General features: G+C 33.8%; 1 protein-coding gene and 1 long non-coding RNA gene across 3 annotated transcripts in view; one reads left to right on the top strand and one right to left on the bottom strand.

Annotated features, from left to right (window-relative positions):
* Window positions 1-23,392, top strand: part of LOC118191077 (insulin-like peptide receptor) — a 586,597-nt gene that overhangs the window by 302,414 nt on the left and 260,791 nt on the right. For both annotated transcript variants that reach the window (XM_085817406.1, XM_085817405.1), the window contains exon 2: window positions 18,147-18,258. In XM_085817406.1, coding sequence (XP_085673532.1) covers window positions 18,159-18,258 — 100 coding nt within the window. In that variant the 5' untranslated portion in view covers window positions 18,147-18,158. The remainder of the gene's footprint in view (window positions 1-18,146; window positions 18,259-23,392) is intronic.
* The window catches only part of LOC146997344 (uncharacterized), a 116,876-nt gene continuing 104,519 nt past the window's right edge, over window positions 11,036-23,392 (bottom strand). The window contains exon 2 of the long non-coding RNA XR_015041348.1: window positions 11,036-13,362. This is a non-coding gene — a long non-coding RNA (uncharacterized LOC146997344). The remainder of the gene's footprint in view (window positions 13,363-23,392) is intronic.

Here is a 23,392-nt window from a genome sequence, read left to right as displayed (position 1 = left end):
CGAAGACCGAAGATTAACGGAACTTCAAACAATGGTTTGAAATAATTCTTTTCTTCCGTCTGCACCAATCAAAACTTCTCAATTTAAAATATTTAATGAGCATGCGTGAAAATGCTCCCAAATGCACTCTCCTCCAGAGCATTCAAAATCGGCTTGGTTACCACAATTGGCGCGCTTATTAGTCTCTTAAACCCGAATTTCGCCAACTCTCATGTGCACCATATACTAGGATTAAGCCGGAATGGCATTCATAAACTAAAAAAATTCAGCCATAAACATTTGGAAAGCAGGGGAAATCATATATTTGAAAACACATCCATTGAGATATACACAATTCACGACAGAACGGTAACAACTCATAAAGCTGAAGATAGCTAACACATTTAACTATCAAAATGACATAAATAACATTAATTCAAAACATAATTAATGACATAAATAACATAAATTCGAAAAGGAAAAAGATAAACAAACAAGAATGGAACTGAACTTACCTTTCATGCAGCAAAATATCCATTAAACAAAGAAACCTCATAGCGCAGCCATCTTGCATTTCGTTTCAAATCAGACAGACGTTCAGGGATTTGCGGAAGAATACGAGAAACTAGCAGTTTGCGGGATACAATGTGCAATGAAGCGAAAGAATATAGTTCTACAGAACTTCCTACATTATTCCGTAATAAACAGTACTATTTCATAATTTTTTCTTTATCTCATTAATTAATTAATAGGGAAATAGTTAAATAATGCGGAATTCATTTTCAATGAAATGTACTAAAACTTTGCATGTATGTGACGACCACCTTTTGTAAATATTTCTGAGATTATAAACAAATTTTGGAATCTAAGAGTATTAGTAAATAAATGTATAAAATATCGCCTCTCAAACGACCACTTCTGAAAATGACCAATATTTCTGAGATTATAAATAAATATTGATATTAAGCATTATTTCTCGTTAAGACGACCATCTATATAGAAGACCAAAGCTTCTAGAATCTTGAATAGTCATCAGAGAGAATTATTTTTACTGCGAAATTATCGCACGACTGTAATTCAATATCAATAACAATTCGCGCGATTGAAAAGCATTTTCCGTTCTGTAATTAGGGTAAAATTTTTAAAAAAATTTTAATTTTACCTATATTTATAGTAGCGTTTGTAATCTGCAAGTAGTTATACATGTAATTTAAACATTTTTTATAAAAAATATATGTTATTTAGAATTTAGGAAATATTCTAGAAAATGCTACTCTATTGAAAAAAAATCTTTTCCATGACTAAATAAATTTTTAAAAACGTCAGAAAAAATAGCTGTTAAAATTAATAACAAAATAACAAGAATAAATAATCAGTCATATCAATATTTTTAATGTACAGCATTTAGAAACAACTTAGTAAAATACATATGAAAATTAAATAATGTGCAAGTTTCAGATGTGCAATGTCAAAAAACTAAAACTGGTAAATTTGCGAATAAATATCCTTAGAATATTTGACAACCGAAGTCCTCCGGACAATGCAGTATGAATATCCTCAGGATGTGAAATTGGTGAAGTCCTCAGGACATCTGAGAATCAACATACTTAGGACATCCAAAGTATGTCCCGGGATATTGCGACTTAAATAGGACATCCTGAGGATGTTCTGTGCTATGGGGGAAAAGGTGAGAGAAAGATGTTCAAACCCTGCGATTATTTCGACAGTGAACTAAAAGATTGTTTCCTAAAGTAAAAAACAATATTCTCCCAAAATTCTGCATAAAGATGAATTATAATAAAATCTTTCAGAAAAAATATTCGTTCTAAAACTACGTTCTTTCTTCTGAAACGACGACTTCTTTGGTCTTAATGGCGCTTTTGCAGCTTTTAATTATTTCATTTATGCAAAATCCAACAAACTACATTTTCCTTATTTTTATTCGGAATTTGATTCTGATAACCTTTATTTGCGGGAACAGGAAAAATTTTGAAAAACGCGGAAAGAGGAGTCGTGGAAACAGAAATAATTCCTCCTCCGGTGGTCTTTATAAATATTTCTTATGTTTTATTAATATGTCAGAAGTAGCTTCTTAAAATATAAAATTGATATGAACAAAAATTCATTTTCAGAGTAAGTCAGAATTCACAGTTGTAAAAGGGAATACACCAATATAACTGTATATATAATATGTATCGTACAATTAATAAAATTTTTAGTCTAAGCTGCTGAAGCGCTAGAGTTTATTATTTTTGTTCTATCTATTCTGTAATTATTATATATTTATATGAGACTTCTTAAAATTTCACAGAAAAGGAAAATATATAAAATTAGTAATATAAATGCAAGTATATGAATAAAATACAGGTAAAATAATATAAGCATGAAATAAGTTCGCAAATGAATTTCTTTCATTTGCTATTTCTTTCGGCTATTTTTTCCCACCGTGGAAATAGTTTGCTAATCCTGAATTAATTTGACAACTGACTACTTCTGTGAAATGCAAGAAGTTAGTGTTGGAACATGTTACGAATTAAATATACCGGCCAAACTGTCGATCACATATTAAGACACTTGTCCACCACATCCGATTTAAAAATAATAATAATAATAATAATAATAAAACTGAAATTTTATTAGGCACTTAATTGTCCCACATTCGATTTAGATTTTGAGTTAAGGTCGACGTAATGACATATATATGCATGGAAGTCTGCGCGAACAACATGCCATTAACAGTTGCCTCATTCGGCAACATGCAGGCCATAATTACTTTGTTGCAATTTCCTACAAATTATGCTTTATCGAAGTTAGAAATTACGCATAGCAAATTTGCGGATAGCATAGCATATTTGAGAGAATTAATTTGCTAAGGATAGTAGACAGCTATCGAAATCATATTCTGCCGTGTTATATTGCATTTTGTGTTCCAAAAAATGTAGAAAAAACTTTATACTTTTATCAAATAGGTTTTTTAAAATTCATTAAAGATGAAAATTCTTCTTCCTGTAAATAGTCTTTTACAGACGGCTTTCAAGCTGTAATTAGTTCTTGCCTTAGTATGCGGACTGAAGCGGATAAAATTCGATACAAAGAGCTTGCTTAATTTGCCTGCGAAAGAGACTACACAGAATATAAACAGCATAGTTCTTCGATTTTAAAATGTTGCCGACGGTAATACGCATTGCCGTCAGCTGTACGGATTTTGTTTTTACTTCCTTGTACGAAGTAAAGCAGGTATTGTAATCACGAAAAATTCCGAGTACTATATTTCAACGAAAATATCCATTTTTATCGCTATCGATTTAACGATGTTTTTGCGTGACATCTGTAGGTAAGCACTCTTTTTCCCCTAAACGAATTATAAAACGGATTTAAAATGAATTCAGAAGAGGTTTTTTTTTTTTTTTTTTTTTTTTTTTTTTTTGTGGCGTCTGTAAGTACGTACGTATGTATGTTTGTATCTCGCATAACTCAAAAACGAGTAGCCTCAGAACGTTGAAATTCTGTATATGGCACTATTATAACATGTAGATATACACCTTCTTTTTTAGTTGCAACCGGATCACTCTGCTACTCGGCTCAGTGAGCTGAGTTTCTTTATTCTTATATGCTTGTAATTTTTTTTTTTTTTTTTTTTTTTTTTTTTTTTTTTTTTTTATGCTTTAAAAATAATTGAATTATGTTGTTCTTATCTTACGGTTATGGTTCTTATGCTTTTGGTTAACCTGCATGTTGTAGTTGTAGAATTTTCAACAATTTAAGGAGTTGTTTAAGTGTGACTAAGCCTAATTGTTTACTTCCTTTTACGAAGTAAAAAGCAAATATTGTAAACGCGAAAAATTTCGAGTATCATATTTGAACGAAAATATCCATTTTGACCACTATGGAATACAATTGGACGATGTTTTTGCATGACATTGAGATTTGTATGCCCTTTATCCTATTTTTATGACTAGTTGAGTTAACCTGCATCCAATAATTGTGGAATGTTAGTTTACATTTAAAACTTAGCAGAGTAGTAGATTTGTTGCCAATCTAGAGAACCTAAGCTTCGCAGCAACAAAGTAACGTTTTCTTTTATTATTGCCAATTAAATTATGCTTAATCCATTCTGCATTTATCATTTAAGTTATTTATCCTATATATTGACTCAGCGAAGAGTCCACAACAAATTAAATCAGTTCCTACCCCTTCAGTGTCTTTTTGCCGAGTGAGACCAAAAGTAAATTTTCAGTTTCGTGCACCGAAAAATCTGTCTTCTTGCCCGCTGGCTGAATTGCTTTGGTTTGCGTACGAACTGTAATTTTAATTTTAAAAATTGTTTTAAATTTTTTAATTGTATTTTTTGTTTTATTTTTTTCTTTATCTTTAAATTTTTAATGAAGATATTTTGGCTTTTTTTTTTTATTTTGCCTCACCGCGAAGGGAGAACTGAATTAATTAAATGAGAAATGCATTCCTGGAAGTTATTTTTCCAATGCCGTCCTCCCCCCCCAGGAGAATATTCCCAGTGTAAAATTTTAAATTAAAAAGTCTGCCTTAGTTTGTTGTAGAGGATATTAGGGACTGCGGTTTCCCCCCCTTTCCTGAAGCAGCAAGACTTGTGTTTGATCGCCTTCAAAATCGATAAGTGATTCAAAATCATTGTCAAGGATTGCTTTTTGGCCTAACTATAATTGGTTGACTGAAATAGAAACCAAGGTTTTTCGCGATTTACCCCCTCACTTGGCAATTTTTAATTTTTAGTTTGATTTTATTTGGCGACCTAAGTTTAAAAAAGGTATTCTGTAATAGATAGTTTGATCATGTTGAACTGTCGATCACAGTAAAGGATGTGTTTTCTATGTTTCCGTGTTCCATGTACAAACGAACAGGACTAAATCGATAACAATAGCCGAATCGATAAGAATATCCAAACCGATAACAATAGCCGAATGCTTACATTAATCGTGATGAGGTTAAGCAGCGTTAACTATGACTGAATTACGGTTCTTTCCAAACAATTGCAAAGCAAATAATAATAACAACAATAATGCTTGAAAATGAAATTAAAAGGGGACAAAAATATTATGTTAATTTTTAGTTTTTAAAATTCCCTCTACTGGAAGTGAAAATTATATTGTATAAGTTCTTAATTTTTAAAGTGAAAAAAGAATGCATGACCTGTACTTTTAAGGAACCGTGTTTTGTTCTTTTCCCCGAAAGGGAAAAGGAAAACCAACTGTAATAAAGGCATCTGCTAATGTTATTCCCGAATGGAATCATTTAAAGCTATTTTATCACTCTTTAATATTTTGGGAAGACCATTTTATGATTAATGAGCACCTGGCTTCCGGCGTGTATGTTTAGCATTCTAAACACTTTCCGGAGTAAAATTAATGTATACTTTTAGCAATCGAGAAGTAGATTAATACATAAAAAAATAAATTCTGAATTCCAGGTGTTCCAGGTATGCTTATCACCTTGAAATGTATGTCTACGTTTTCCTTTCGAATACAACAATTCTCGGGTGTGAAATTACTCCATATTCTGTCGTTTCGAGAGTTATGCAGATGTTCCTTTAAAAGCATGATTCAGGTGATCTTGAAATTGTACTTAAGCAACAGAACAAGAGAAATTGCCGTCGAAGAGATTTTGCATATAGTCAAACCAAAAACTAAAAGACCATGACGACTAAAAACAATTTGGTATATTTTGGTGGGACTTGGAGCCTATGAATACATTGATATAGGGGTTTACAATTCAAAAAGGTGGGTTGAATTTAAACCCCAGATTATCCGTGACGAGATGTTTAGTATTATAAAATGAAAGCTAAATTTCTGATGAATGTTTTTAGGAAATAATATTGTAAAAACATAATTTGTTTTAGAGAATAATTATATAATTTTTAAAAATTAATTTTCTAAAATATGATACGTATATGTAATTATGATTTATGTTACCGGCAAAGTATGAAATCTGGCATTCTATAGAATGACTAGGCATTGCATATAATGCCTAAAACTAGCCGGCAATATATGAAACGGTTCATATTTCACACATTTCCTAGGCATTCTATAGAATGCCAAATAACAAACCAGCAAAGTATGAAATGCATTTCCGATTTGTTTCGAAGAACCGAAACTACTTACCAGAAGTTAATAAATGATGTAAAAAAGCTAAAATGACCACTAAGAAAGAATCGCGGAACTACTGGCCGCTGAATCGCTAAATTGTGATGTTTGTGGAAAACAAAAGTGCATTTATTTATCCTGTTAAAGAAAGCGTCAGTACTATACAGTATTCCGTCACGAACGCTGAGTTACTTCATGAAAACTCATTTCAGTACTGGGGCCCACCAGCGGCCGAGCGGTAAAGTCGCTGAACACTGGTAGTTCGGTCCAAGGTTCGAATCCCGCGAACGGGCTGGCTGCATGGGTGTTTTCGTGGTTCTTCCCATGTGTAACGTGTATACGAGCCAGTTTCCCTTAGAAAGTCCTCCACGAAGGCATCCCTCCCCTTAGATAGCCCTAGTGTGCTTTGCCATAATTAAAATACACCACACCACACCATTTCAGTACTGGATACGAACGGCGTGACAGAATGTTCAAATACAAAAACGTTACACGTCATGATATTGAACTGTACAACCACCTTTGTGAGCCGTGCCAAAAAGAACAAAAAGCTATTAAAACGGGCATTGTTGTGAAACTTATCACTGTTTCTGATTTTAATTTCCGTAGATCTTATTGATTCCAGTCCCAGACAGATAGAAAATACAAAATTATTATGTTGTATCAAGATCATCTCACTATTTTTTTACATATTTTGAATAACAGTTTTCAGTGGCACTCTTTCATTAATTTTTCAAAATAACATTTGTATGAACGTCTTTTAAGCCTTATCATAATCTTTTTTTAATACTTTGCCTAAAGAGCTTTTATCATTCTATAGAATGCCTAGGTATTCTATACGATGCCTAGGGAAAGTGTGTAATAATTCTCATATTTCATACTTTGCCTAAAAACGTCCGACTTTATATACAATTCCTAGACATTCTATAGAATGACGGCGTTTCATACTTTGATGTAACATATAGTACATTGTATGTATTTATTTTTAGTGTATTATGCTGTTCGTCAGAATTAAAAGATACTTAGGAAAATAAAACTCAACTGTTACTTACCGAAAAATTATTAAAAGAAATTTATGCAAAAGTATTATTTAACAGAAATTATCGTATTTGTCTGTTAATTAATCTTTTAAAAATGTTTAAAAAGTTATTTTTATGAAAATTTTAAAATGGTAACAAGAAATTATTTGACCTTTTTGCATTAATTCTTTCTCTAATTAATGAGATATATGGCCACCTCTGATAGAAAAGCAAATCTCGCTTTGATTTCATAGAATTTACCAGACTGTTGATTAAGTCTGGTTTAATTTCAAGCCATTGTCCTAGGTCCTAAAGGGCCTGGAAAGGGGGCAGTTAGCGTGTTTGCAGTTCAGCGGCCTAAGGCATCTCACACTTGCTCAGTCAAGTTCAATTTGGGGGAGTAACCTGACCAGACACTTCGAGCGATGTCTTCGATTTCCAATTATTCTGACTCCAGAGATGCTCGACAATGAACAAGCATTGTCATATACTATTAGCAAAAACTTTGAGGTAACAGCTCATCTAAGAGCTTTATATGGTGCTCCAAGTCCTCGTTCACATATCTGTGACCGTTTACAGAACCTCCATCAAAGTTATATAGCCCAGTGCGGCCGTTTTGATGATTCCACCCAGAAAATTGCTCCGTGGAAACAAGATCTTTCATGAATAAGGGAAGGCAAGTTTCGCACTCATCTCTCCATATCGAGCACGTAAAGAATTATAGTCTAGGCCAGCGGTTCTCAACCTTTTGACTAACGCGTACCATCTAAACAGAAATTGAAAAACTTTAGTACCACCAATACATTTTAAATGAAGAAAAAAGGGGAAAAAAATAATTAAAGAAAGTCTGAAAGGTTTCAGATTTTAAATTACGTCTACACGGACTTTTTTTTAACATTCTGTGAGTTACCTTTATTTATTAAATATCATGTTCTTCACACTTGAAACTCAGTTCAAGAAAAATATCGCAAAATAATTTTAAATTGAGCATATCTTTAGAATTTCGGATACACGGTCTCACGTGCTGGATTTTCTAGAGGCATTTCACATTCAAAAAAATCTTTCTGTTCTGGTTAACGATCCTAATTCCAATCCCTCTTTGCCTTCGGCCTGTAAAAAAATTATGTTTTAGTTCTGGTTTCACCAACAGATGGCGCCACTACCTCATTTTCTGTCCGGGCCTTTCTTATCTTATCTGATCATTATATCCTATCTCTTTCATTTGCGTTTTTGCAGCTGAGGATGGTGGTTCGGTAAAACCATCGAAACTAGTCCTGTGAAAATTTGAAAATATAACGCTGATTTTTATTGTTTGACTTCTGAATTCGTATTTGTTCGGTGTGTTATTGTGTCTTAATTAAAAGCGTTTCATGTTCAGCTTGATTCAAAACGATTTTCAGGTTTTCGGGGATTGTTTTGGTCACTAAAGCTTCACCGTGAATGAAACAGTAAGTAAATTTAGTTTCAAGTGCAGCTTTCTTTATTTGAGAAATAACATCGGAAGATTTCCCTCTTAAAGCCCGAGCTCCGCCCCTGCATATGGCAATGCACTTATTCCAAGGAATATCATTCTCAGACATAAAATTGCCAATTGCTTTGAATATTTCATTTGCAGTTGCTCTATCGTAAAGAGATTCACAAAATAAATACTCTTCGGCAATTCGTTTACCTTCTTCGAAACGTATGTAAACTAATAATTGAACATAGTTCATTATATGAGTACTTTCATCCTATTGTAATGCGCAATACTCTGTTTTATTTTTTGAATAAGTGTCTTTTTTATGGAATTTGCCATTTCATGAATTCGTCAACTTCCTGTATTATTAAGTTCATTAGCCGCTTTTTTTGTTGAAGAATGTTCAAGCGAGATCCTTAGCTGGTGGTAATACCCGTATATCGTTTTCTCCAACACTGTGAGCCTGCCCAGTCTTGGCAATTATTAGGCTTACTAGGTAATTAGCTTCCAAATCATCTTGTTCCTTTACCAGGTGCTGTACCAAATTTTACTATCCATTTCTAAGATAATCTCTTCTGAATGACGATGCTCAGAAAATTTTATTACATAATTTGATGTGGTCTGTTCTGTCTGTCACGTATATAACCACGTTTTTTAATATCTGCCATTATGTGCTCTGTTTTTGATTATTTACATACAGTATATTGTATATCATAAGGAGTTTCTGTTTCTTTCTTAATGACATAATTTTGCTTAATAGCTGTAAAAGGAGGATGTTACATTCTGATTTCAGTATAAAATAGTTAAGACTGTCTTTTATTTTTTGAATGTGTAATTTTTTGTTTGTTTGTTCAAATAGACGTTTTAAGTATCGATTTTTAATAGGTCCTTGTTATCCGACATTTTTTACTATCCAACTATCATTCAATTCTCTTTTCATGTCGGATAATCAACTAGTATACTATATTTTAATTTTGTTGCAACTTTCAGTTTTTTATCTAAGGTAAGTCCTCACTTTGCCCACCTTGGCATAGCTGTTTTTATCTTTTAGTATATGATTTGTGTGTTTGTACTGTATTTACGACTGAACCTTATGCATTAGGAGAACACCTGTAAAATAATTGACAATTTCGCTTCGAATGTTGCTAACCTTTATTAGAGTTCAAATGAAATTTTAATATAATGCAAATTATTGTAATATCTCTTTGTGATGTTACTTTTACAATACATTGTTCCCATACCCCCGCGTACACAACTGAGGTACCTCAACTATAGAATGAATTAATATACGTGCATCTATGATATATCAAGCAGTAATAAACAGGTATAAAATTGTCTGTTTCTTTAACGCTTCTTAAGCATTAAACAAAATATCCTTTGTATTAGTAGTGCCTGGTTGATTTTTCACACCAGAACCAGGGCAGTAAAGTTTCAGAAACGTTAATAAATGGTGAATTCTCAATCATCGTTTCTTAAAATTATTTTGCGCTTAAGCGTGAATTTGATTTATTAAAATGGCAATAGAGCCATTTAGCAAAATCTGTTGAGGGAAACTGTATATTTTAAGCAAAATATAATAAATGAATTTTCCTTTATATATAAGCGCTAAGTTTCCCATAACTTAAGCCTTCGACTTAATTCTTGAATTTCGAAATATTTTTATAGATTTTAGTTTCAAGCACTCAACACACACACAACAAAGAAAAAAAAAAGAAAAAAACAAACAAACAAAAAAAAAAAAAAAAAAAAAGACAAGTGAAATTTGCTTTGAATGCAGAATCGCTTGTTTTTGTTTATCTCGCATATTTTAAAGTGCACGAGATAAAAAACTGCAAGCGCTGCATACCGGTTTGAACTTTGCCTATATTTACTAAATGATTTAATGATTACCATTTTCATCTGTTTTTCAAGTAAATAAATTAAAGATTAAATAAATTGCGGGTATTTTATTTTTATTTAATTATCTTTTATATCATTTTGTACTACATTTTGTTGCCACACTCACTGTCTAGGAACTGCAAAAGGACAGATTCAGGAGAACAAAAAAAAGAACTAATCTTATGGGAAATTTTAAAAAGACCTCCAGCAAAAAAAAAAAAAAAAAAAAAAAAAACCCTCGATTCTAATCTGTCCAGGAAAAGAACTAAAAGGTGACTTTAGCATAAAATTAAATGGGCTTATTCTTCTTAAAACTAGATGTGAGAATAGAGGAAATTACACCTGTTCAAAGAGGAGGGATCACAGTTTCTTATAGCAACCAAAAAGAGGTTAACAAAATAGCAAATGCAATTTCGAGATTAGGAGGAACCGTTGCATGAACGAAGTTCAGGTTTTTGTGGGCGCCTGGGTAAGAAACCCTTATCCCAGTCGAGTAAATGGATCAGTTTCCGAATGTTGTCGATCGTGCAGTTGAAGAATAGAAAATGTGATAAGCATAAGGTAGAAGAGTTGAAGAATGGCATAGGTTTCTTTTTCATTCATATATTTTTCTTTTATTTTTTGTAGAAGAGTCCTGAGATACAAGTCGATTCTGGAAAGTAGATTAGGCAATGGGAACGATACTGTAGGATAATACTTCCGGAGAGTGACGATCGGAGAAGCATGCAGGCAGCAGTGGCGGCGGGTGGAGGCTGAATGACAGGAAAGCATCGAATTTGGCCAAGAGAAGAGCGTTGATTGGAGTGCGATAGTCATGTGTGCTAGGGGGGGAGGGGCTAAGGCTCTTTTCAGTCAATACGAATTTTGAGGGAAGGCCGAATAGTAGTGGGGGGAAGGGGTTACGAATTGGGGAAAGCCTGCTGGACTTTGAAAAATAATTGGATTTTTGTAGTTAATCAGCTAATTTTTATTTTCAAGGAAATAAAAGAAAAAAAAAAAGCTTTAGTATTAATTTAAGGAACATGGGATAACTAGGTTTAAGCAATTAGGCATACATAATTCTGTTAAATAAATAACAGCGAAATTATTTGTATATATAATTTTTTTTTTTTATTTTTATTTTTTTTTTTTTTTTTTTTTTTTTATTTTTTTTTTTTTTTTAAATTCGTGTTCAGGTTTGTTGAGCTCTTCAATGATAAGAAATAAAATGTACATTTTATCCGTTTGAGTTTCTGCAGATCTGAGGTTACTGAGGTTTTTCTTAAGTAGATTCGTTAATTTTGTAATTTGTTGCCAGCCGAAGATAGATTCAATTTCACGCATGACTTAAAATAATTCAAGAAATCCAGATGTGTTTGGGCTTGGGTTATTTTTGAAATTAATTGATGCTGAGGGTTTGGTTGAACAAAATTGTTCTATTTTATGGCTGTAAGTGGGGGCTGGTTCTTGGTTGGTTGATAAGCTAAGTTGTACAGTTTCTTATGTTTTTGGATTTAATATTTCAGAGTCTAGTTTCTTGAGGCCTTGTGTAGTAATATTTCGTGGTTTTAGGAATTTTACGCAACCCTTATAAGAAGCAGGATGAGAATTTTGACAGTTGGCACAAACTGGATTTTCTATAAAACCTTGGGCATTCTGCAGATCTGTGGTCCCCGGCGCATTTAACGCAACGAGGGGTGAGAAAGTAATTGTCAGATGAATGATGCCATTTCTGGCAGTTATGACATTGTGGGATGAAGTTCTTATTTACATATTTTTCGATTTGCACAATAAAAAGTGACATGTGAGTGATATTGTAAATTTCTTCAATGTCGGAAGTAGGTAATAATTGGATTTGAAATAGGTGCATAGGCTACCGAGTTCGGTTTCTAGTCATTTGTGTGATTTTGTGAGTTTTGAATCCTTGCTCAGTAAGAATTTCCTTTATCTCATCTGTGTCCATGTCTATGGGAGACCTCTAATTACGACTTTTACTGGTTTTAAGTGCCTAACGTTTATAAGGTAATGTTCAATATTTTTTTCTTTAAGAAATTGTGTCAAAGTGCGATGGTCATTTGGTGTGTTTGGTATAATTTTTTAAGAATTCGCCGTTAATTCGGCCTAGGAATTTAGCTTGGGATTGTTCTGCGAGTTGTTTCAGGTAGGTGTTGTATTTAACGTTTTCTGGTGGTTTCACCATAACAGGGGGAACAGACTTGGATTGGGGGGGAAGTGGGTGCTTGCGGGGAGGAATTATTATCTTGGGTAGCGGGAGTAGTGTCAGATTGAGAGGGCACGTTAGTATTTGTATTATCCAATGGACTAAATCTGTTTTTAGTGGTGATATGGCTAGAAGCGTCCTTAAGGTTAACTGATTTTTTAATTTGCTTAGAGGATCGGTTTGGTTTAACGAAACCGTCGTTGGTTTCACTACAATGATCAGAGTTTTCAGAGATGTCATGTTGCTTTCTTTTTGAGTTACTATTACTGTCATTATTAACCGAGTTATCTGATTTACTTTCTATAGATTTAGCTGCACGGGTTTCTAAGGGGTTCCTAGCACACAAGGACATGAAATAGTCGCACTTAATCTTATGTGCTCCATTTTCAGACTTTATTCGTCGGATTTCTTTAATCATCAGTGGGGTGTAGTGATCTGGATCCGTGACGGCTCGTACGGCGTCCATTTGTTTCTTGAGTGACTTAGTGCCTTCAATCTTAGCTTCTAAGACGTGGATTTGTTTTCGAAGCTGCATAACAACGAGTTCCGCTTTAATTTCCATTTGTTCCGTTTCCGAAGCGGTCGAGGTATCCATAGTGTCTTGTTCTTCATCACAAGGTATGCTCCAGTCGGTGATATGCTTATTCGGCGGGATGGCGGCGCCGGCAATCTCCGGAGAGGAATATCATGACCGAACTCATCAGGCATCTTCAGCTAGAAAAACAGGCATAAAATTACTTTTCAACAAAAAAAGAAAGCTGGAAAATAAAAGCAAATCGATAATCCAGTGTTTCTGGGAAACTTTAAAAATTGTTTAATTATAAAATGTATTTTCGTACAATGGATAGCAAAGCAGTTTCTAATCCCAAAGTTTTATAGTATGTGGCGCTATTATAAATGACAACATTTCAGGCACACCCACTATAATTTCAAATATAAGAAATACTGCTCTTTTTGCGAAGGGAAACCTCTTAAAATAATACACATCTAACATGAAATCGAAAAAGTAAGAGCAAAAACAAACTATATATCAGAGTAAACTCTAAAGCAGCCTTAAAGAACCAAAACCAGCTGAGTGAACTAGCAAAAATGAAACAAAATAACCCAAATTACCAGCTTCCAAGACCCAATATTACAACCTCAAATTCAAATCCTGCACTACTAATTTAAAATTTCCCCATCCGCCATTGAAATAAAATGTATACAAAAACGTCTGAGCAGAAGCATAACAACAACGTATTCCTTAGTACAGTATTCAGTGAAGGATCCGTTCGATTTAATATTCATCCAAGAACATTATGCAGTTCAAGGTGTAATAAGAGAGTTACCTAACGCCTGGAAAATATTTTTCAAAAACACAGACAAGGATTTTGATTCACATAAATTAAACCCCAGAGCGTACCTAGTTATAATCAACAGAGAGTGAGAACCACTCATCCTAAAAATCTCAAGAAATGTTATATTTGTTTCAATAAACAAAGCACATGAATAAATTATCTTCACATTATGCTGAAGTTCTTCGCTTGAAGAGATACTAAAGGATTAATGTAGCTGAAAGTATCATTCATAAAATGTCACCAACAGCCCAACACGCGATAGAAAGCGACCTAAATGCTTATAATATAGAATGGGAGAACAATGTAATGATCAAAGAGAAGTTATAATAGTAGATTTTATAAAGTACCAATAATCCTTATAACCAAAACCGGACTGAACAAAATAACGCCTTTGAAACAGAGGCCAAGAGGGGTCCAGCTATGACAATCACAAGAAATAACATGGAAATTTTTATATCTAATTGGCGAGTTACTGATGATGAAAACAATTCAGATCACAAATGTATTAAATTTTCCATTAAAAAAAAAAACCCATCAGCACTGAAAACTAAGCGATTCAAAATAATCAAAACTGAGACAAAGAAATTTCAGAAACAATTAATAAGAGAAAATTCAAACATAACATAATGGAAAGTTTTAAAAAAAGAGCACGTAGCAAAGATAAGATAAATATAGCAATAGAAAATCTTATGAAGATTATTTTGTGTGCGGCTGGACTGGCATTCAGATGGGCTCATGACGGTTCGTGGATTGGCGCCGGGCTCTCTTGCGCCTCCTGATGTATGTCGTTCCTCTAAACATTTACTAAGCTTAGCAGTGCCTCAATCGCGAATGTGGTACTATTCAAGTGCTAGCATAGCTTCATGTTATGCTATGTTATTCTTTACCTGATGACATTATGATAAAAGCCGAATGCCGGTTAAACTAGAAGTAGTCATCTCGGATTTGCATCCCAAGCACGATAACAAGAAACGAAAACAAGGCAAGTTATATTTCAAAGAGCTCAGAAATCTACGTCTGCTGATATGTATTAACCGCAGTAGTTTGACCGCGAATACAGAATTTCTTGAAGGTCTTTTAATCAAACTTATGATTAAAGATATATAGTGATTTATTTAGTGTTTCTTAGTGAACTTTTTTAAGTGAAACTGTGATTCTCTCTGAATATCTACCATGAATCAAATAGTGATACTTTAGTTCATTTATCAGCCTCTTATGTCTTGAGGCATCATGGCTTACTACTTTCTGGTAAGGAAGCAATCGGTTCTTACCTCCACTGTTGAGAACATTTGCGGCGAACTTCTCTCTTCCACTCGAAAATATGAAACTCTGCATTGCTTGCAGGGGTGGTGCTGGATAAAGTTCTAGATGCATGATATCCGCAGTTCTTCAACAGCGTGGGGTTTATTTTCATGTACATTCATTTGTATATACAGTTTCCAGTTAAATATTTTACTGAGCTCCTTATTGGTGTGGATATTATGGAATCTGAATAACATTGTGGAAGATTTCGGTATTCCACAAGAAATAAATGTGACGATATGAGGCACGATGCTTTTGAACCCTAAGTTCTTTGGAAATCACTTGATGCTCTAATTCTTTCGATTGGAACGAAAGTCGTGTGTTTAGTTTTATTATCTAGTTGAAAATATCTTTCTTGACATTTACTTTTAAATACTAGTTCTATAAAAGATATATTTGCAAAAGTATTTTTTGTTAATTTTTGATAAAATTGCTTTTAGATCTCTTTTTATTTCTAGTTAGTTTATTTTTTTATATTATTATACCCTAAATATAAGCAAATATAAAATCAGTGTCTTTATAAAAATGCGTATTTATTATAAATTTAAACTCGTCTTGTTTAATTTACCTGATGACAAGAGGTCGTCGAAATATAATAATTCTGTAATCTCACTCAGTAAGAAAGCGTTTTGTTTTATAGAGAAGGAAGGCGCTACTGAGAGCTGAGAGCGAATCAGAAAGCCGAGACGTATTATTAATGCGAAGACGAAAGTCAGGAAATATCAAAGAGATGCTAGCGCTTTTATCGATTTATTTACGCTTTTCTGCATCGTGGCGGACATACTCGAATGCGCTGTAAATGTCATATTGTTTTCCCGAAGCTCTAATTTTCCATACTGAAAATTTTATCGAGTTACATTTATACTTATTGAGATTCTAATTTCAAAGACGGAGGACTGAAAATTTATTTCCTTAAAAAAAGAAAATGATCTTAAATATTTTAGTATTAATTCGAAGAATCTTGGGAGTTATTAAAATATTTTAATGCCAGTTTATCGATGAAATATGTAGCTGCTCTTCTGCATGAATTCTTGCTTTTATTATAAACCGTTCTGTCTCGAATACAAGACGGCCTGATATACAAGCTATTTCAAAACCACTATAATCATAGGATTTGGTCTAACCACTGACGATGAAAGTAGCCGCCTAGGCGCCAACTAAGTCGTTCTCACAAGCCACAATCAAATAAAGGTCTCTGAATCCTTTGTATGTTTAAATGATACTGGGTGCTAAATGTACTGATTACGTAGGGCGTAGAAAATGTTGCAGATGAGTCTGATTTTCCTTTTAAGTGTATCTTGAACGATTGGCAAATTACTGTTTAAAATGGCTATCTGTCTGTATGGAGAATGGAGAAGGTCCAACTGGTAAATAGTTTCTTAAATTACTAAAGACCTTTCGTGGGGAAGAGGGAGTAATCTGTAATAGTTAAAATAAACCCTGAAAAAATTGATAAAATTATGACCTTTCACCCGAAATCTTTCATATTATTTTTCATAAATCATACTTAAAACATATTTCTTTGCTTAATAAGTTTTTCTTTATTTAAATAATAATAATAATAAATAAATAAAAATCGGAAAGGTTTCAGATTTTAAATTACGTCTAAAGGGTCTTTTTTTTTTTTTTTTTTTTTTTTTTTTTTTTAACATTTTGAGTGTTACACTTATTTATTAAATATCACGTTCTGTGCACTTAAAATTCAGTTCAATAGCAATATCGCAAAATAGTTTTAAAATGAACATATCTTTAGAATATTCAGAACAGAGATTCGCGCGCTGGAGATAAAAATGTTTTTTCTGTGCAATTTTGCGGCTGCTGGCTTTGAAATCCTTGAGTTTGTTAATCAAAAATTTGTTAAAGTTTTACAAACTATGAAATAGATAATAAAGCAAATTCCAAATTTCAAATTTGGGCTCTTAGATGCCCATATTTTCCCAGTAGGATTACGTCATTCAAAATTGGATGGCTCTAGGTACCGTTGTTTTATCACAATGCAAGAAACATACATACATTTGTACAGATTCTTCATTATTTAATTTCTTCAAATATAATACATTGCGATAATATTTGGTGACAACAGGTTGAAAAGTGAATCTCAAAACGAAAGCAATAGCTCCTCAGGGAGAAAGCACCTTAAAAAAAACATGGACTCAGTGCATCTAGTGTTTTGCAGTTTGCTATGAATAAATGTAAGAGTATCTCTGAAATTACTAAGTTCCCATATCGGCTCGAAATACTATACTAATGCTTCATGTTGCACATTTAAAAACAAATGTATTGTCTAGTTAAACTCGGAAAAACCAAATCTGTATAAAAAATATTTTCCGACCAGTATTTAGAAAACGGAGAGTATAGCTGTTTTTCTTTCTGCTTATTTGACGGGAACATATCTACATCTGCACTTTCTTTGAAAGAAGTGTGGAAATTCAAGTCATGTCTCATGTTGGAGTTTTGCTAGCAGTAATCTGATCAGTTGAGTCTTTCAAGTCCGTTCTTATCCATTTAGATATTTCAGTCATCAAATTATGTGCAATAAAGAAAAGAAAAAAAAAATTAGTAGATGGTGTATAAAAGCTAATATATGGAATTACGCTTGCCTTTGAATATATAAATCAAAACCGCATCATGTACGTATACTACTACAAATTTCCAAAAATGCATTATTATTGTAATTTATGATTAAAAGTGGTTTAGAAGAGGATTGTCCTTTCGCCTTTGGAAAAATATTGCCCACTTTAAATTAAATTCAATGTGAAATAAAGCTTAATTTTGAGATTTATTGACAAAAAAAGTGTTTGTGTAATTTTATGAGTTATTTATTTTATTTATTTATTTATTTATTTATTTTTATTTTAGGAAGAGGCGGTGATGGGGTTGGCTCCCTTACCGCCTCTTGTTATGCTGGTAGTGGTATGTCTTTGCTGGTTCCATTATACAACTGCGCAGAGGCCTGCCCGTCCCGAAGTGGGTAAGTAAACCGCACCTTTATTTAAATAACAGTTTGTTGTAAACCATTGTAGAAAAGATTATTTTCAAGTTTAATTACAAAATCTTTAAAAATTCATCCTTGAAATTTTGTAAAGTAGTTGGAAACAAGAAAACTCTGGTGCTAAAGTGAGAAAATGTAACCTTCCCGTAAAGTTCAGATTAATGAATGAGACACTGAAGAACAAACAGGAATATTAAAGAAAAAATAACAAGGAAAAAATCTTGTGCAATTTTAGTTTAATTAAATTTTCTGAGAATCCATATCTGGATATTTAAAACTACTTAAATCAGTATATATAGATATGGATAGATAGGTTAGATTATTCATATATGGCAAAGCTATCAAAATCTACCTGCTTATGGAGAGGGATGTCTTCGTAGATAATTTTCTAAGGGAAACTTGCTCGTATTCACGTAACATATGGGGAAAACCAGTCCCTTCGCTTGGGCACTAACCTAGGTCGAAGTCCCAGTATTCAGCGGTCTTAATCATTCGGCCATTGGTGGAGCCATTTACTTCATGTCGATGTATAGGTATAGACACGCTCATATAAAAATATGTATTTCCACAGCAATATAAAGATACTAAGTCTGGTTTTAGAAGAAATTCTTAGTGGAAAGTTAAAAGTGTATCAAAAGTTACATATTATTTGAAAAAACTTGCTGTGAATATACTGAAAGGCTTGTTGTACGTAGCCTGAAAACATGACGGAATTTATGGCTAATCCGTGCTCTTCAGTATAAAATAGTAATTCAACACTCCATGTGAATTATGCACGATTTTGTTTTTAGCATTTTCTCTAATACAAAGGCGACTTTCACTGCTTTCGAAAAGACCAAGAAAAGCAACTTTTGAGAAACTTTGCTTCCCATATGTGCAAAACTTATCACGTAATTCCTTTTCCTTTTTCGAGAAGAAAGGAAAACATAAATATTCCTGTTTTTCACTAGAACTGAAGGTTTATAGAGATGAAAACGGAGGACTTTCTATTGGTAGAATGGCATAGCCTATGTCATTACAACGAGCTTTATCGTGATTGAGACGTCTATGAGATCATCGCAGACGGTATCAGTGTTAGAAGTTGTGCTAACCTAGCATCAGTACGGTCTGCGATGCTCTTCTAAAGTACGTATGTGTGTGGATATAATAGGATATTCGGAAAAAGTTGATATAAACTTTAATATTACTGCATTATTTCTTTAAATAGTATTATTAGACTGTTTCCTTATTATTACTATTTTCTTCCAGTTAAGGAGTTTATCAAAGTATAGTGGAGAATTCTATGAAAACAGTTTCAGCATTGGAATTAAGAGAATTCATTTATTACGGAAATTAAATATTAACATTAGTAATGATTTAAAAGAATTTTCCTAATTTTTTTGTCATTTTCTGTCACTGTACGCTGGGATGTCAGATCAGGTATCATTCATGTGGCACAGCAAGTTGCCAGATTACTGCCATCTAACACGGCACAAATCTTAAATTTTTCTCTAATTCTAAATATTATATGTATTTGATATCATGTAAAAATACATTTGAAATATAATATATACAATTGATAACTTTATGAAAATAAGCCAATTGTTGTAATTGATAAATGATGCTGTTAGAACTCCATATTACGTACAGAACTGAGTGTTGGTACCGAATCTGTGTGTTTTTAACAGTCTGTTTATAGCGATCTGCAGGTTCAGTTAGTTTCTGTATGATGTAGTTACGCAGAGTAAAAAGTTCAATTAATGAAATGCTGATTATGCTTTGATGACTTACTTGCGGAAAGTTTCATACGTCTTTATATGCAAAATTTGCAGAGGTACTCAAATTTAAGAATTTAGCTAACTTTTCAGTTACTCTTATTAAATGATTTCATATGATTAGAAAGATTTGTTTTGGTTGATTATGGCAAAACATGCGAGAGCTGTCTGCCTAAAGGAGGAATGCCTCGTGAGGGATTTTTTTAAAAGAAACTGGCTCATATGTACATTACACATGGGAAAACCGCAAAACGACCATGCAGCTTGCCCATCTGACGACATTTGAACCTGAGCTGAATTAGTATTCAGCGACTTTATTGTTCAGCCGCTGATTAGTTTAGTTTATATGATTATGGCAAAGCTCTCCAGGGCTAGCCATGTAAAAGGACGAATGCCATCGTAAAGGATTTTCTAGAGGAATCTGCCTGGTATGCACGTTGCACATGGGGTAAAACACTCTGCCGCTGATAAGCCACCAGATTAAAAAAGAATAGTAAAAAAAAATTGCATATTTTGGCGATTAATGCTTCTGTTGTACATGAAACAGCATTTGTTGTTGCCTTCGCAATAGGCAGCATAAAACTGTTAACTGTTAACATCACGAATTTTCAATGCAATGATATGTGACTTTTTGTTTCTTATTTATCAAAAAGCCGTAAACGTTTTATTCACTGGACCTTTTTGGTGTGAAAGAACTCTATAAAAAAAATTAAATTTTATATTTACAGAACTGATCTATCTCCATTACTGAAACTGCTTTTATAAGATAATGTATTGTATGTTGAGAAGTTTTGTAATTAGAAATACATATCATGGATCAGCATAATAAGAAAATAAAACGATTAAGTCATCTTTTTATAGTACTTACTTTTTTGGATAAAGAGAATGCACTGGACCTTTTTGGTGTGAAAGAACTCTTATAAAGAAATAAAATTTTATATTTACAGAACTGATCTATCTCCATTACTGAAACTGCTTTTATAAGATAATGTATTGAATGTTGAGAAGTTTTGTAATTAGAAATACATATCATGGATCAGCATAATAAGAAAATAAAACGATAAAGTCATCTTTTTATAGTACTTACTTTTTTGGATAAAGAGAATGATTGGAAAACATCTGGCAAAACTGCAAAGGCAAATAGAGGGAGTTGAAAATAATAGACCTGTTAAATGGAATGTGTGTACGGAAATGGTGTGCTGAGAGCTTTGTAAATAGAGGGAGTTGAAAATAATAGACCTGTTAAATGGAATGTGTGTACGGAAATGGTGTGCTGAGAGCTTTGTTGATAATAATAATATTTGGGCTTCCCTGTTCCGCGAACATAATCGCACTACAGGTCCACTCCCCCTTTGGGCACGTCGTGGAGGTTCAACCTCCACTATTACCCTCCAAGGAAGCAGCGCACCACCTGGATAAGACACCAGGCAGCACCGGTCGTCTAATGCTCCTACCAGTCGCTTGGGCGAGCCCGTCGCAGCGGGACATTACCCAGCGAACCCGGGGGAGGACCCCGGGCTACTAGTACCACGCCGCGCTAGGACGTGCCAGACTCCGAGGCCGGCCAATAAGTGACCTTTCCCAGAGCCTTCAGAACCACCAAGTTCATAAATTTTATACCCCCGTGGCCGAGACTGCCTAGGTACAGATCCTAGCCAGTAGCTTCGCAGAGTTCTCTACGTCGACCCCCGGGGGGGAGCTTTGTTGATAGGTAGATAAAAGTGTTCTGCTAGCGGAAATCGTCCTTTCCTATACGGCGTTCGTGCAGTATGCATCGCTACTCGAACAGAGCTGGCCGACATGCATTTCATCTACGGGGTTGCCGACAAAAATGGAGTAGCTGCTAAAAGAAACCCTGCAAAATCGTTTTGCTTCGTTTTAGCCGCAACCCCTTATATTATCGATGTGTCGAAATGTTATCAATGTATGCTATTATCGATGCGTTAAAATGTTGGCATCTAATAAGTAAAGTAATTCACGGTTTAAAATAGTAAAATTTGTAAGAAATCTTAAAAATCTGAGATTTTTAATTTATGTTCCCCTCCCACCACGTCATCTAAAATTTAGCACGGCCCCTCTCTGTAATTTATATAACGTTAATTTTTATAAATTGTAATGGTGCTTTCTTCGAACTGTAAAGACCGAAAACGCCGCTGCGGTTTTCCTTCGTCCGAGGTGTTAGTCATACGGAGTCGTCAACCCTATTGATGACATCTGTATCTTGTGAGCGATATTAGACTATAATTCTAGCGATACGGCAGTATTTAGTCAGATGTTTTATGTAATAACTGAACTTACGAATAAGGTAACTATGCTTCTGTACAGTTTAGATATGTCTACGATACTACAATCCATACTATGGCTACATATTTATAGGTATTTTACTGGACTCATATAGGACTATTCGAAAAATACAGAATAATACCAATGTATGCAGCAAGCACAGGTAGAAAGCTAGGCCATCATCTCTGTAATACCATCGGTGACTGAAGTATTGCTGAACCTAGGCTAACCCTTAAGCTTCCTCCCCAGTTTTGACAGAGAATACGCCGGGATTCGAATCCAGGCCCATCGGTAAGGCAGTCAGCATCACTAACCACTGTTTTGACTGGGAGGCACATAAAATGTATAATTCACATTCACCATCTCATTCATTATACATGAGAGATTCTGAATTGCAAATTACTGTATTCTGAAAAGCTCACGCAAGGCTTTTCAGTGTATGTATATAATTCTAGGCGAGGTATATACAATGCCTGGATGCTTTCATTTTTAATTATTACCACATTTTTACACATGGATGTCTCATAATATTTCTAGATGACACAACTGAAATCCATGTTCAGTTTTGCAAGATATATATACTTTTAGATATGACTGCTGAGAAATGCATACTTAGTTCTACAGGAATCTGAGCTTTTCCGATTGAAAGCTTTCCTCGCCGTTCTATAAAGGTATAGTTCGACCTGTCTCAAACGCAACCTTGGTTGGCATTCTGTCAAAACACATAGACTTATCCAAAAGGGGCATTATTACCTGCTGCGACTTGAAAGGTCACGTGAAGAGAATTTATATGCGAAAAGAGAGAATGTATATGCTTCGGAAAGGAAGAATTTATATACTCGAGGAAAATAAAGTCCTCATACTTCCACATTATTTTGAGAATGATTTGGGCCGAATGGCGCATGCGTGTTTGTGCTCATGGTGGTGGATGACATGATCGAACTATTTCGAAAAGAATTTTTTTTTTTTTTTTTCCTTTTTGTTCTTTTTCTCCTTCTTCTACCTCCCATAAATGAAAAAGATGTCTTCCCGGCAAAAGCATATCTGTGACGGTACAAGAAGAAAACAGAGTTTAC

Source organism: Stegodyphus dumicola, chromosome 5 (assembly GCF_044657685.1).
Source record: "Stegodyphus dumicola isolate Sdum_Otavi_A_Nest chromosome 5, ASM4465768v1".
NCBI lineage: Eukaryota > Metazoa > Arthropoda > Arachnida > Araneae > Eresidae > Stegodyphus > Stegodyphus dumicola.
The sequence above is the reverse complement of the archived record's forward strand: the minus strand, read 5'-3'. Positions and strand labels throughout refer to the sequence as shown.